Raw genomic sequence first — 15842 nt, forward strand, 5'->3', positions numbered from 1 at the left:
TGCCTTGGCCTTGACTGCCCCAAGGGAGCCAAGAGTCCCCGAGTTGAATAACTGTAGCAAAGGTGCTCCCGGCCTCCTGACCTGGGAGAGACGATTCACACTCTAAAGGCCTTTTGCTTAGTTCCTGGCCAAGTGAAAGGTTTACTTGGGGGACCCTGACCACATTTTAACAGCCCGAAAAGAGCCTGCCTTGTGCCTAGTGTGTGTAAGTTACATTTTATTGAATTTTAAAGCGGAATTCCTAATACGTTTCTTTTTGATGATGTTTCATTTTTCTGGTGTGAGTGTGCTACACACTCACTGTGGGTGTGTTAGCAGATATAGAAAGCAGAGGGAAGAGGAAATTGACACAGAGAGAAATTGTGTTTCCATCAGGTCACTTTTCCTTTCCGTGTTTTCTGTGTCTTTTGCTTTTCGCACATGGAACAGACACACATGGGTTTACGCTTTCCCACCCATCGGGGTCATGCCAGCTGCGACTCGTGCCTGAACTGTGATCGCTGCCATCCTCTCTTGTGGACGGGGCTGTGACTTCCCTGGGTGTGGCTTTTGGGTATTTTTAGGGACCCTTCCTGCCCCTGGCTGTCTTACACAAGCTAAAGGGACGAATCCGTTTCTTCTCTTACCCCAGAACGGCCAGTGGAAAACCACCCCATCAGACTACAGTAGGGGAATCCGCTGGTTGACGTTACTATTGTGAGTAGGGCCCTGTCTCTGCCAAGGGCTCAGCCCGCAGAGCAGATCTACTCAGACGCCTCGTCTGAATGAGCCCAGCGAGCGCCTGCTGATGGCCGGCGCTGCACGGGGCTTTGCGGGTGGGCTGTATATGTGCATTTATTTCCTGGGGCTGCCTTCGCAAAGCTCCACGGACTGGAGCTGGGAGGGGGGAGCTCAAACAACAGGAATGTTCTATCTCCCAGTCTGGAGGCCAGACGCCTCCAATCAAGGTATTGGCAGGGCTGCGTCCCCCCGAGGCTCCGGGGGAGAATCTGCTCCAAGCAGCTCTCCTGGTCTTTGTCGGCCTCGGGGGCATGGGTGGCCCGTCTTCTCCCTCTATCTTCCTGTCATTTTGCCTCTGCGCACGCCTGTCTCAGTGTCCACTGTCCTCTTTCTAGAAGGACACAGATGTACTGGCCAGGAGCCCACTTTCACCCACCTTAACTCAGTCATCTTTGCTAAGACTCTTCTTGAAAGGAAGGTCATGTGCGTGGGTATTGGGGGGTTAGGGCTCAACATCTTCTGGGGGGACACCATTTACCCCATCATGACAAGTTTTTACTGGGCACGTTGATTCAGGTTTGGGGGCCGTGGCCCGGTGTAGAGCAGGGCCGCAGCTGTCTTTGCTGAAATAGGCAGGTAACGTGAGTGCCTAACGTCCCTCGGCAATCCCCGAGCTCCCCAAATGGGCATGACTGCCTGATATATATAAAGCGGGGTGCCTGGGGGGCTCAGTCGGTGAAGCGTCTGCCTTCGGCTCAGGTCAAGATCCTGGGGTCCTGGGGTCGAGTCCCTGCTCAGCAGGAAGGCTGCTTCTCCCTCTGCCTCTGCCTGCCACTCCCCTGCTTGTGTTTTCTCTCTCCCTAGGTCAAATAAATAAATAAAATCTTTTTTTAAAAAAAGAATATGTTAAAAAAAGAGAGAGAGAGATAAAGTATTTAGGGTTTCTTTCTGCTGAGACATGCTGGACACTGCCGTTTGCCTCTCTTTCCCCTTAGCCAAGATTTCGGAGATGGAGGGGGAGCAGGAGGACCCGTACCTGAACGACCGCTGCAGAGGTGAGGCCGCCTCCCGGAGGAGAGTCAGGGCTGATCCCATCGGGAGTTGGACCTTGGGTTTTGCTCAGGTTCACGTGGGATGAGCCCTCAGTCTGCGAGTCAACTCAGGTCCTTCTGCCCTCCCTGCACGACCGGGCTCCCCCTTCTCCTTCCCCTCGAGCTGGGGCCTGGTGGGCTCATAGGGAGGGGCCATGCGGGAAGCGGGCGTCAGAAGCACCCCCCCGCAGCACCCACCTAAACACAGGCTCTGTGAAGGGAGAACACCTGGGGCGGGGGGAGTGTTACTTGACTTTGGGTCCTGGAGCCCCAGCGGGTGCCGTGGACAGTATCCATTTGTCTCGCAGGGAGACGTTTGCAAATTTAAAGAGAGTGGGGCCTGGCAGGTTTGTTTTTCATGTGATAAAAGGTCATTTCTCTTTCATGGAACATTCCCACATGTCTAGACTGGTGAGTCTGCTCCCCAGCTCCGTTCAGAGGCTGCCCTGTGGTGGGCGCGTTAACGGGGAGCAAGCACAATCACAAAACGATGGGGTCCGCGCTCGGTGACACGTCAGCACAGGGGTGGGGGGGGCGGGGGGGACGGTGGGGATGCTGGAGGAGGCCGGAGAGCCCAGAAAGCTCCCTGGGGGGTGTGGGAGGCCTTCCTGGGGGAGGACGTAGCTCGTCTGCGATGGATGAGGGTGGCTTAGCCAGGAAGGTGCCCCTGGGACAGAGATTTGGGCAGTAGGAGTGGAGACAGGCAGACGCAGACTTGGGCTGGCGGGCTATGGCGTCGGGGAGGGCTGCGGTGGGGGACAGAGGAAGAGGCTGGGGAAGCGGGCAGAAGCCTGCAGGCCCAGGGCAGTGGTCAAAACTCTGGCCACGTCTTTAGCTGGTAGTTTTATCCCGGGGAGATTTGCCCTTTGAGAATCACTCAGCTGCCTGCGGGTTTGTGGTTGGTGGGGGGGGGGGGGTACCAGGGACACTGAGGGACCCTCAAGGGATGGCCCCCTGCATGTCTGTGCTGGACGGCAGCTTCTGGCTTCTCTGCCTAGCCCCACTCCAGCCTGCAGGGCTGGCCCGGCCTGTTGACATTTTGTCAGACCAGGGCTGGGACCTGAAGCAGCAGCCGCATGGTTGTCCCGGGCCAGATCCTGGGGGGGGGGTCTCCCAAGGAAAGGGAGGGGTGCTAGGCTGGAGAGGGAGGCCTCCAAAATGGGGAGCCCACCTTTGTGTGTCGTCCACCCCGAGGGCATTTGCTCTGGCCCAGGCCAAACAGAACTGGAAACCCAGGGGGTCTCTGGTGTGTGTTGGGCTCGTGGCTCACATCTGCTCTGATCTGCTCTGATTCCAGGCGGTGGGCCCTGCAAGCAACAGTGCCGAGACACGGGGGAGGAGGTGGTCTGCTCCTGTTTCGTGGGCTACCAGCTGCTGCCCGACAGCGTGTCCTGTGAAGGTAGCCGTCGCCATGCTCCCGCGGCAGGGCTCGCAGCCACACTGGGAGCCTCTGCCTCGACTTGGCATCTGGGTGGGGCCCACCCTGCACACCTCCGGCCCCCACCCACCCCATAGGTGAAAACCAGCATACCCTGGAGTCCACGGTGCACGGTGCCAAGCACCGTGTTGGGGAAGAGGGCTGGCTTTGGGGGTCTGAGCAGGCTCTGAATCCAGAATCTGCCAAGTAGCCCTGGGCACGTCCCTTGGCCTCTCTTGGCGCCTCCTGTCTGAGGCGAGGCAGATGGAGGAAGGGTATCGCCTCTCGTAGAGGTCTTAAGGATCACGTGCCTCGGGTTCAGGGCCTGGCACTTGCTTCGTGGGTGCTCAGAGAGAGCAGCAGATCTGAAACGGAGCAGGGGAAAGAAACCACTGCTTTTGATTTGGGGGTGGGTGCCCAGGACCCCACATAGGCACGTGCGTGGGGGCTGGACAGAGGCTGGGAACCAATTGCACCACGCCTTCTGGAACATTCTTTTCGACAAAGCATGTGGGGGCCCGTGGTTCTGGCTGGTTACTCCTGCTTTGCCTCCATCTCTCCTAGACATCAACGAGTGTGTCATGGGCGAGCACAACTGCAGGCTCGGAGAGTCCTGTGTTAACACTGCGGGCTCCTTCCGCTGCCAGAGAGATAGTAGCTGTGGGACTGGCTACGAGCTCACGGAGGACAATGACTGCAAAGGTATGACATGCTCTGGGTCTGCCCACCTCAGCTCCCCACGACTAGATAGGATGTGCTGGTAGAGGCAGCACCGGGCTCCGGGAGGCTCTGGGTTCCCTGGTGCCGTGTGTCGCACCCCGTGACTGCCCGGGGACGCTGACCAGTTAAGCTGTTGGTAAAGACTTACCTTCTTTACTGTAACGTTGAGTTAATGACAGTGGTGAGTTTGCATTTCTGGAAGGGCTCAGGGCAGAATCCTTTCAGAACAAGTCCTGAGGTGAATTTCAGGTGCTTCCATGTGCTTTCTCCCTGCACCCCCCCCCCCAAATTATTTTTGAAAACAGCTGCCTTCCCTCCGACTCCAGGCTTCCTTGGAGTTCAAACATAATCTCTTCCGCTGCATGAAAACATGACATTTCTGGCTGCCAGCCTCTCCCTGCCAAGTCGTAGATGTCATTTGGCAGATAAGGCTTTGCTGAGGATCTCTGAGGACATAGTTTTCTTCTGAGGCTTTCCAGCCCTCCAGAATGACAAAACCACTTGTGTGAAAATTTTGGTCGAGTTACGAGGGTAACTCAAAGGCCAGGCACACCCTCCTGACGTCTGAGGGTCTTTGGGCAAGCTCGCTCCTCTCCACCCTCGCGGGGCGGTTTGGGCCCTGAGAACCCAGGGGCCCAGCCAGCTGAGTATACGCTCTGGAACACTTGACAGCCATGAACTTCAGGGGAAGGGCAGCCAACGTGTCCAATCATGACAATCACCATTGTTCCTATTTGGAATATCGTGACGATTTCAGAATAACTTTAGAGGGACAGTGTTTATTGCCACGAAGATCATTGCTTATTATCTAAACTAAACATGCACTTAGCCTCAAGTGAAGGAAAAAAAAATCCCACATACTGCCAGGAAAATGCCTGTGATATTTATTATATAACAGAAAGTTTGCCTCATAAGAGCCTTGGGAAAAAAGAGACAGAGAGAGCGAGAGAGAGAGCGAGTTTTCAATCTTCAGCGATGCGAGCACTATTTGGCGAACCCAGGCTCTTTTTTTAATGTGATTTCTCTATTGGAACGTTTTGGGTTGTAGTCTGAGTAATGAGCATATAAAAAAAAGCGTTCTTGTGATTTTTAAATGTTGTGAGATGTTTCTGACAGGACTCTTGCTAACAATTTCCTTTTTTTATGATGTACCAGATATTGACGAGTGTGAGAGTGGTATTCATAACTGCCTCCCCGATTTTATCTGTCAGAATACTCTGGGATCCTTCCGCTGCAGACCCAAGCTACAGTGCAAGAATGGTTTTATACAGGATGCTCTAGGCAACTGTATCGGTAAGACGCTGTCACCAGGGCTCAGAGGGTCCCCCAGGCGGGGCGAATGCCTCGGAGCTGGGCCATGTCTCCGGATCTTGGGGGGCCTCCGAGCAGAGGTCGACAAGCGTATCTTATCAAGGCCCGGGGAGCAGACACTGAGGCCTCGTGGGCCATCTGGGCTCAGCTCTGCAGAAAGTAGCCATGGATACGTGAACGAGTGGGCAGTGTTGTGTCCCCACAAAACTTGATTTACCAAAACAGGTACAGGCTGGGGTTGGCCCCGGGGCTAGAGTTTAGCAACCCCAGGTTTACACAAAAGCCCTGGTTTGGCTTCAATTTTGGAGTCTACACCTGGTTTAGAACTTAAGGTAATTGACTCCCTTCCTCTGACCCTTAATTTCTTCCTCTGTAAAATGGGAATATTCATGCCATCTGCCTTAGAGGCTTGAGGCAAGGATCGAACATGAGGATGGTGAAGTGCCTGTGGTCTTAAAAACGTGTTTTGAAAGATACTCCGTGTTAGTAGTCAGTTTCACAGAGGTGGAGAGGAGCGTGGGAGGTGCCAAGGACCTGGGGCAGGGGAGTGGGGAGCTGGTGTTGACTGGGCAGGGAGTCTCAGTCGGGGAAAATTAAAAAGTTGTGTGGTTGGATGGTGGTGATGGTTGCATGGCAGCGCGAACGTAGTGGACGCCTCCTTCTGGAGACTTAAAATTAGGGAAAGTGGCACATTTTCTGTCACATGTATCTCACCCCCAAAAACCCCACCACTGTGGGAGGAAGAAAATCCCATGGGAGCGTAGAGGCCTGGCCGGAAGCTCAGGTAGGGAGGGGCAGGGAGCGGAGCAGGACCTATCACCGGCTTTACACATGGGAGGGGCCTGCCCTTGCTCCTGGACTCAGCCTGGCTAACCCCTGGCTCAGGCACCGTGTGCTGTTGGCCTTGGCGTCTAGATCTGCAGACCTGGCCTTGGCCTCTGCTCGGCAGAAGCTTTTTAGATCCTGCCCTTAAGACAGGAAGACTTCTCTCCAGATGAGAGCTGCAGATGCCACCTGTTAGAACCCATACTCCCTGGGGCTGCCCCCTTACCCTCCTTGAAGGGTCTGTGAACGAGGGATGGCCGGGTTTTGTCCTAGGTCTGGCTCAGCCTCTAAGAGAAATCTGTATTGTTCTTTGATTTGGAATGGTAGTTTGGACTGAAAGCTCTCCTCGCCCCCCCCCTTTTTTTAACCACCCTGGGATATTTAAAGACAAATACAACAGTGACCCCCCACTTTGGACAGGGGCCTCCTTGGAGCCCTGCCCCAGCCTTCTTCTTTAAAGCAGCCCCCCTGTCAGGATGGGCGGGGAGTGTGGGGAACTGTCGGAGCTGGGATGAGGTGGGAGGGGCTCAGCTTGGCCGGGCTTGGCCCCTCCCCAGCTCCCACCCAGCACAGGGGACCATGAGCCTGGGGCTGACTGGCCCTCCCAGGGCCAGCAGGGAGGAAGGGCCTGCCCAGACTTGCTGTGCGCTGGGTGGGGGCTCTGCGAGGAGGCTGGCATCTGTTCCGGATGGAAACCCTGACTCATAGCAGGCGCAGCCCCGGTGCCCGTGAGGAAGGAGCCGGAGCCGTTGGCAAGTGTCAGGGAGGCCCCCACCTCTTACTCTGTGGGGTGCGGACCGTGCAGGGACAAGGTGGGAGAGTAGCGGGAGGGAGGGGACAGCTCCCTTCGTGTCTTCCCCTAGACGCGGGGAGAGCCTGGGGGAGTGCAGGAAAGCCCCGAAGGAGCCCCACCGGCCAGCACCTGGCGATTCAGAATGTTTGCCAACCAACCATGAGGCGCCCCTCGTCTCACCCTGGGGCAGCCCCCCTTTTCTTGGGCCCACCATCCTTGCAACCAGACTCAGGATTCTTTCTTTAAAAAAATTTTCTTGATTTCAAAAGTTTTATATATATATAAAATATGTATATATGTATAATCTTTATTTACAAAAATGCAAGCAAATCCCAAAGTGCAGAAAGGAAACATTTCTGTTTAGATCAGCAGAGTCTGTGTGCCTCTCGGAGCTCTGGCTCTCTGGAGGCTCTTTTTCTGATGCAAATGGGGCCAGAGTCAGCTGCCACAGGCTCCCTGCCCCCACCCATTCCTTAACAATCTTATTTCGACATCATTTTACAGCAGTACCTTTTTGTCATTTAAAAAAAAACAAATGACTGGGTCATCCCAAATACTTCTGTACAAGGAGAAAGCGTGTCGGGATCCAATGCTAGGCTGTCTGGAAGAGGCTGCTTCCCCTCCCCTGTGTGCACCCGGGTCTTCAGCTTGCACACCTCTGCCGATGGCACCCTCACTCCCTCCAGAACAGTGTGAGGTGGTGGGAAGCTCTGACCTCATGGGCAACCACATTTATCTTCCCGGGGATCCTGGAACCATCTGGTACCCCACAAGCCTGCCTGTTCCCCTCCGGCCACTGGCAGACAGCCCTGCAGCTGCATAATACCAGCTTCATGAGCTATGGGGTCTCTGTTGTAGCTTGTGAAAACAGCTGTAGACAGTATGTAAGAGAATGGGCATGGCTGTGTTCCAATAAAGCTTTATTGACAAAAACAGGCAGTGGGCTGGATTTGGCCGGCAGGCTGCAGTTTGCCCACCCCTGATTTAAGGGCTGGGAGGCGGGGCTCCCTGATTCTAGAGCTGAGTGGTCCCTGGGACCAGCCTCGTCCTGGGGGAGTTTCCTTGTCTATAAAACGCAGAGAATAATCCTGGCCCTGCCTAACTCACAGGCCAACTGCGGCAGGCGAGGGCAGCAGGGACCTACGTGCTTTTTTTTTTTTTTTTTAAAGATTTAATTTATCTATTTGACAGAGAGAGTTCAGAAGTAGGCAGAGAGGCAGGCAGAGAGAGAGAGAGGGAAGCAGGCTCCCTGCTGAGCAGAGAGCCCGATGCGGGACTCGATCCCAGGAACCTGAGATCATGACCTGAGCCGAAGGCAGCGGCTCAACCCACTGAGCAACCCAGGCACCCACCTACGTGCTTTTGTAAACTGTTAAGTGCTACACTGGCTGGAGAGGCTGACTCAAGGGGGAGGGTGCGGCTGGTCACCGACTGTCTGAGGAGGATGGGGTGAGGCCAGGAGGGGAGAAGTACAGCAGGTCCCTCTTTCCGACGTCAGCTCGGGAGTCTTCTACCATCACTCCCTTCTCTTTGTCCCCTAGATGCTTTGTAAGTATCTGAGAAGGGGATTCCTTTTTTTTTTTTTTTAAGATTTTATTTATTTATTTGACATAGATTACAAGTAGGCAGAGAGGCAGGCAGAGAGAGGGGGGTAGCAGGCTCCCTGCTAAGCAGAGAGCCCGATGTGGGGCTCGATCCCAGGACCCTGAGATCATGACCTGAGCCAAAGACAGACGCTTAACCCACTGAGCCACCCAGGTGCCCCGAGAAGGCAATTCTTATAAACCTTAGAATTCTCTCCCTAGTAAGAAGTTCAGCCTGCATGGCTTGTTGTTGTTGTTTGAGAGAGAGAACTGGAGTGAGGGGAAGGGCAGCGGGAGAGGGAGAGAGAATCTTAAGCCGACTTCACACTCGGCGTGGAGCCTGATGGGGGTGCGATCTCACGACCCTGAGATGGTGACCTGAGCCAAAATCAAGTGTTGAACACTTAAGCGGCTGAGCCACCCAGGTGCCCCTGCCTCTGTGATTTTGCACCAAAGGGGAGCTGGAGGACCGAGCGTTTATCCTTGAGCGTTTACTGGTTTGCACTCTCTGGGTGTGTGGGATTCAGAAGGGACATGGCCACTTGACAGTGGGTAGTCCCGAGAACCAGGCAGGCAGCCTCAGATGCCGTGCAGGGAAAGACGGATGGGCTGAAGGTCCAGGGCCAGGGAAATGGCCTAGGCACGTTGTATTTGAAGGTGGCATGTGCTGGCGAGATCTGGGAGCCAGCTGGGGGGCTGGTGTGTGGTTCAGGGTGAGCGGGCTTCATAGTACCTCTGGGTGAGGTTTTGCAGTGAGGAGGGGATGTGGCGGTGTTTTGGAGATTGGGTCGTTGGGTTTTTGGAGGTCCCCCGTGTTTAACTGCCTTGGCTCTGTCTTCCCTGCTGTAGATATCAATGAGTGTTTAAGTATCAGCGCCCCATGCCCTGTTGGGCAGACATGCATCAACACAGAGGGCTCCTACACATGCCAGAAGAATGTGCCCAACTGTGGCCGTGGTTACCATCTCAACGAGGAGGGAACCCGCTGTGTTGGTTGGTATTTAAAAAGAGAACCGGTCTGATATGAACTTTCCTATCTGCTCCCAGCACATCCCTTCCTTCCCTGGAAGGGGAGAAGAAATCCCCAAAGTGAAGCTGTTTCTACCTCTCCATCCATCCCACTGCTCAACTCCAAGCATAGACCTTTATCATCAATTGCTGGGACTGTTGCAGTAGGATGCCAGCCTCCCACTGTGCCCAGCTTTGTCCCTTTCAGTCTGTCCAGGGTGTCCTGAGCTGAAAGCTCCCTTGTTCCTCCCCACTCACAATCTCCAGTGGTGAGAGGGGACAGGCAGTGACTCTGCTTACAATTCAGTCCTCCTGAGGTGGCCCCAACTTCGCAAACCTTATAATTCAGATGAAATAGGTCTTGCTGCTCCCTAAGTCAGCTCTGCTCTTTCTTCTCTGTGTGGTTTTCTGCTTTTACACCTTTTCCTCTGCCCACCTGCTGCTACATTCCTTTGGACCCAGATCCCTGCTAGCTGGAAGGAGTCCTTCTCCCTCTGACTCCCAGAGCACTTCCCTGGTGGCTCCCCCGGGTCACTAGGTACTTCCTGCCTTTCCCAGGGCCATCACTGGCCAGCCAGAGTAGGTGGCCCCTAGCGTAGGGGCTGCGTCTGGGTCAGCTGCCTCCCCAGCACGGGGCCCAGCACGCGGCAGGTGTCCTGTGACATCGTGTTGAAGAATAAATAATGCTGCTTTGTCAATGTACATTTTAGTTTGCTGCTTTCTTGTCTTCCTTTCTGATCATCTTAGGGTGAAAAGAAAAACCCACACTAAACAGTTTTCAATGCGTCATTCTCTTTTACCAGACGTGGACGAGTGTGCGGCGCCCGCCGAGCCCTGTGGGCCGGGGCACCTGTGCATGAACTCCCCCGGAAGCTTCCGTTGCGAGTGCAAGGCTGGATACTATTTTGACGGCATCAGCAGGACGTGTGTGGGTACGTGGGTGTCCCTGCAGGCCCTGGGTGGCCCCCTGAAAAAGTCCCGGTGCAGCGGTCCCAGAGAGCAGACCCCGCGATGGGGGACCCCCATTCAGGTTCCCGCCCTGCAGCTGCACTCGCAGGTGTGACCCAGGCCCCCACCCATACAGCAGGTACTCTGCTCAACCCAAGGTGGGCAGGGGTGTAGGAGACTACATCCGGCTCTCCAAATGTCCGGAAGCACGAGTGACTTCCCAGAGTCAGGGCTCATGGCGGAAGAATGAATGGTGGTATGGCTGTCTCCCTGCTGGGAACGGGACAGACCCCGCAGGCCGCCACCTGCCACCCCAAAACCAGGCTGCTTCGGGGGAGGGAAGGGCTGGCAACTGCCCCACCCACCAGAGTCATGTGTCTGAGCCAGCGGACCGTCCTTCAGGGCTCTGGGGTGGAGAACTGGCAGGTGGGCACGTCCACAGGAGGGCCAGGAGTGGCCCCTGGCACGCCCACTGACTGCTGGGGGCTTTGGGACCAGTCACTCTGCCTCTCTCCTCCAAGAGATGCAGCTGCAGACGGTGGGGACACTGGGAGTTCGTGGGCAGAGGTGGCATGGGTGGGGGACGCTGCCCTGAGCCGGCCCCATCCGCTCTGTTGCAGACATCAACGAGTGTCGGCGCTACCCCGGGCGTCTATGCGGCCACAAGTGTGAGAACACGCCCGGCTCCTACTTCTGCAGCTGCACTGTGGGCTTCCGGCTCTCTGCCGACGGCCGGTCGTGTGAAGGTGAGGCCATGTGGCCAGGGCGGGGCGCGCCAGGACGCCTGGTCCCGGGGAGAGCCACTGCTCAACCTGCAGACCCACGGGATGGCCGCGAGTTTGTTTCCCTAGCACGTATTAGGTGACGCGCTGGTTGGGGAAGCGCCTGTCAAAAGTGGCTTGTCAGAGAAGACTGCTCACCCAGTCCCTTCTGGGCCCTGGACCGCCTGGTGGCGTCCGCCCAGGGCCACGCACGGAGGTGGTTAAGCCGAAGAAGCTGTGTGGGTTGTGGCCGAGAGTGTGGGATTTGGCGACATCTGACACACCCTGTGTTCATCTGACTGGGAGCAGTGGCCGACGTCACCTGCCTCTGTGCCCTGACAGGAGAAACGGGGTTGGGAGGTCAGATTTTCAAGTAAATTGGAAGACAGGTTTTACTCACACTGTTGCAGTAGCAGAGAGAGACATCAGTGGAGATCCATCTGAGCTCTGCTGAAACAAAAGGCCACAGGCTTTTGAAATGCTGGGCCATGCTCAGGAGTCGTCCCACACGGTGCTGGGTGGGGGGGTCAGCCTGCTTAGGCGGGCTGCACCTGCTAACCAGCTCCTCCCTCCCACAGAGAATGGGAGACGGGGGCCTCCCCTTCCTGATGATCACGTCTCGAAGGCATGATTCCTGCATCCTGGAGGAAGACTCTTGGGTTGCAGAGGCTACATCTCGAAGGGACAGAGAGAGGGTTTGCATTTGCAAGTTTTATCAAGTAATTACTTGTAAGAAAGAGGAGGCCAGGGCATGTTGTCAGGTGTTGGTCAGAATACTGAGTCTCTCCTTTGGGCAGCACTGAGCCTTTTTTTTTTTTTTTTTTTTAAAGATTTTATTTATTTATTTGACAGAGATCACAAGTAGGCAGGGAGGCAGGCAGAGAGAGAGGAAGGGAAGCAGGCTTCCCGCCGCGCAGAGAGCCCGATATGGGACTCGATCCCAGGACCCTGGGATCATGACCTGAGCCGAAGGCAGAGGCTTAACCCACTGAGCCACCCAGGCACCCCAGCACTGAGCTTTTTAGGAGGCATTTTAAGGGTTCGAGCCTGTCACTCTAGGCTTTCCTGTCTTGGGCCCGTAGAAGCTAGGCTGAAGTCTGGTCGGGTCTCTCCGTCCACCTGGTAGGGGTTGGACGGAGCTCTTTGTGCCGAGTGTTTTGGTTAGCACAGAACACCGGCCTCCTCGGGGCATGGACCGAGATGGTGGGTCATACATTCAGCACAGGGCCTGGTACACAGTAGGTGCTCAACAGCTATCACATCTTCTGTGGGAATTAGGGTCTGGGGTCAGCGAAGGAAAGAGCTTTGGCAGCCCTCAGCGATCCTCTCCCACTGTCCCGCACAACTTTTGGACCAACCACGGAAGGATCACGAAAGTCCACTATGCTCAGAGGCACCCAGGGCGCACAGTTCTCAAACGGGAGGCTGGACAGTGAGATGGGGTCCTGGGCCCTAGGGTCCCCACAAGAATCTCGGATCTGCCCCCAAGAACAGACCCAATGCATGGGTATCGGCAAGGAAACTGTTCACACGTGGGCTGGGTCCCCTTGAGCTTGGATTCTAATCCTAGCTCTGCCATTTTTTGGCCTTGAAGGAGTAACTCAGCATTTCTGGCCCCAGCGTCCTCCTCTGCAAATGTGTGGGGTGGCGGGACCCACCTTACCGGGAGTTGGGGTGAAGCATGGGACGAGCTCGTCCTGGGGCAGGGTCCCGCACCAGACGAAGTGCCGTCTGTGGAGACCGCCGATGTCCTTGTCCTTGCTGCTATCGTTCGTGGCTTATGCCATTCCTTGTCACTCCGAAGTGACCGGAGAGGAGATACTCACATCTACATTAGTGGCCGCACTGGGGACAGGAAATCAGGGCCTGGCCAGCTTGGCCGCATCATTCCACTAAGCATTTAGAAAGGCCCTCTGGCAAGGTGGGTGGCGAGAACGTGGTCTCTGCCTTCAAGGAGTGTCTGTAGGATGTGACAAGTAACCCCAGGGGGCAGAGCTGAGCAGGCGACCTGGTGAGCAGGTGATAGCCAGGCTGGGCACGAGGTTACTGTAGGACAGAACATGGGGTGAGAAGCTAATGGACACTCTAAGCTGCTCACCCCTCCTGCCCTGCTAGGAGTTAGCAGTAAATACATGCGAGAAGGGACTTCTAGGCCAGGGGTTGGCAATTTTTTTCCCTAAAAGCCACATAGTAAATATTTCAGGCTCAGCCAGCTACGCTCTGTGTTGTAGCTTATCACCTCTGCTGCTGCGTTTCGAAAGCAGCCACAGACTGGGGTAAATGAGGGAGTGAGCGTAGCTATGTGCCAATAAAACTTTATTTACAAAACCAGGTGGTGGGCCGGGTGTGTGCTGATTTTTGCTTTAAGGGAAGGAGACAGAGGAACAGGAGCCCGGTGCTGCCCAGTGGGCTGGTGCATGCCAAGCACTGGCGTGTTAGAAATGTTGGCATCCCGGCTCTTCACCCAGGCCCGCTGCTCTGCAGAGGGCATTGTCTTAGGGGTGCAACGGGGAGGGCTGTGATCAGAGCTCCATTTGAGGACTAGAACTGACCTGGCGGTAGGCTGGGGAGGACCCACTGGAAGGAGCCAAGACTGGAGGCTTTACTGTGGTCCCGATGAGAGGTTCCAGATCTGTCCAGCATGGGGGATGGAGTGGGGGCCGTGCTCCCTCAGGACAACCCCAGGTGGGTCCCCAGCCCCAAGCGCGAGTGCTGAGCGCCATGGGACTTCTGGCCCTTCCTCTTGAGGGAGCTGCTGTGTCTCCAGCCCCGCCCAGGAGCAGGGGTGGGTGGCCAGCTCCAAGCGCTGACCTGCGGTGCCCCGTGTCTTTCAGACGTGAACGAGTGCAGCAGCAACCCTTGTAGCCAGGAGTGTGCCAACGTGTACGGCTCCTACCAGTGCTACTGCCGGCGAGGCTACCAGCTCAGTGACGTGGACGGCGTCACCTGCGAAGGTGGGGTCACCCACTCGGCCGAGGGGAGGGGACTCCAAACCCCCTTCCGCTGAATGCCTTTCCGGGCTGGTGGGTGGTGGGGTCCTTTTCCCCTCCAGCTGAGATTTATTTGGATACAAAGAAGCCATAGCGAGTGAGGAATAGAAAGCAGCGAACACGTAACCGGCGAGCGTCATGTGGGCCGGGACCTTGAACCAGCATGTCAGGAACCGCATGTGGCCGGGCTTGGTGGTGACCCTGGGATACAGCGGGGGCCCAGGGGGCCACCCGCAGGCCTGACCCGAAGCTCTGCCTGCCCTTGGCCGGGGCATGTGTCCTCTGCCCCCGAGGGCTGAGCCCAGACCTGCCAGGCTGTCAGAGGATTAAAGCGGAGGTCGGCCTAGAAGGGCTTTGCAGGGTGCCTGGTGCACCTCGGGCGCTCGAGGCAGCTGCTGTTAGGGCCCCCCCGGCGGGTATCGTTTTTATGAGCACATCTGTCCTCGGCATCAGCACGAACCTGGGGCCTGCGGATCACCCGTCCTGTGTGCCGTCCCCCTCCCTGAGCCCCCGGTCTGCCACGCTTTACATCACCACCTCGCTGTGTGACCCTAGGCCAGCCTCTTCCCCTCTCTGGGCCTCAGTTTCCCTTTCTGGCATGATAGTTTCTGAGGCCGCCCCCACATCCGGAGGCTTCCTGTGTCCAGATGCCCCATCGCGGTCTGGCCGGGGCCCAGTTGGGATGCTGAGGGGTGTTTTCCGTCGCAGACATCGACGAATGCGCCCTGCCCACCGGCGGCCACATCTGTTCCTATCGCTGCGTCAACATTGCTGGAAGCTTCCAGTGCAGCTGCCCGCCGTCTGGGTACAGGCTGGCCCCCAACGGCCGCAACTGCCAAGGTGAGCGTGCGGGACCCCTGGGGTCGCCCAGGCCGTGTGCAGGGCTCTGCAGTGCGGGGGAGCTGAGTCCGGGCGGCCCCCCCCGCTCTGTTGTGGGCATGTGTTTCCCTGGCCCAGGGGCGACACCGCAGATGGGGGCATCTGGGACAGGGAGGGAGGACTCTGCACACACACCCGGGTCTCCCGTACCTGGCACACTTGTCTTCAGGCAGTTCTGATCCTCCTGCTGGGCCCTCGACACCCCCAGGGGGCCAGAATGGGGGATGACAGCCTTTAGGAAGATGTAGCCAAGGAGGAAAGGGGAGATCGGCGCCCAGAAGACCCCATTCCACAGCACAGGGCCGCTCGTTCCAAATGGCATTTTTCCCATCCGATGAACCCTTGATGGGAGCCTGCCACGAGTTAAGGACAGAACGGGGAGCAGGTGCTGGAGGCTTCTGTCCCAAAGGGTTGATGGTGACTGCCTGGGCGAGAGGACGGGCGCGTTCTGTCGTGTGCCCACCTGTCTCTGTAGTTCTGAGCACGATGGCCATGAGGGTCCTCCTGGGGCCAGGGTTGGCTCCAGCATGGGCTAAATGAGGGGGCCAGTGACACACATCTGTACTCGGCTCCTTGTCTAAGAGCACTCTAGGGGTCATCGTGAGCTCCGGAACTGAGCTCTTTGCCAACTAAGAGGGGATGCCGGGTGGATATTTGTGAAGGAAGGACCCTAGGAATAGGTCCAGGGACAACCCCAGAAGCTAAGTCACAGAGCTTGGGTCTGTCGGCCCCTTCCTCAAGAGCCCCCCCCTCCATGGGACTCTCAACCCAGAGGCTTCAGAGGCCCCACTTTTTG

The 15842-nt window shown here is 56.6% G+C and overlaps 1 protein-coding gene across 2 annotated transcripts in view; it reads left to right on the forward strand.

Moving 5' to 3' along the window:
• The window catches only part of FBLN1 (fibulin 1), an 80253-nt gene that overhangs the window by 25986 nt on the left and 38425 nt on the right, over window positions 1-15842 (forward strand). For both annotated transcript variants that reach the window (XM_047742633.1, XM_047742635.1), the window contains exons 5-13: window positions 1716-1775; window positions 3109-3210; window positions 3793-3930; window positions 5104-5241; window positions 9310-9453; window positions 10272-10400; window positions 11037-11162; window positions 14012-14131; window positions 14876-15007. In XM_047742633.1, the coding sequence (XP_047598589.1) occupies window positions 1716-1775; window positions 3109-3210; window positions 3793-3930; window positions 5104-5241; window positions 9310-9453; window positions 10272-10400; window positions 11037-11162; window positions 14012-14131; window positions 14876-15007 (1089 nt within the window). The remainder of the gene's footprint in view (window positions 1-1715; window positions 1776-3108; window positions 3211-3792; window positions 3931-5103; window positions 5242-9309; window positions 9454-10271; window positions 10401-11036; window positions 11163-14011; window positions 14132-14875; window positions 15008-15842) is intronic.

Source organism: Lutra lutra, chromosome 8, assembly GCF_902655055.1.
Source record: "Lutra lutra chromosome 8, mLutLut1.2, whole genome shotgun sequence".
Taxonomy (NCBI): Eukaryota; Metazoa; Chordata; class Mammalia; order Carnivora; family Mustelidae; genus Lutra; species Lutra lutra.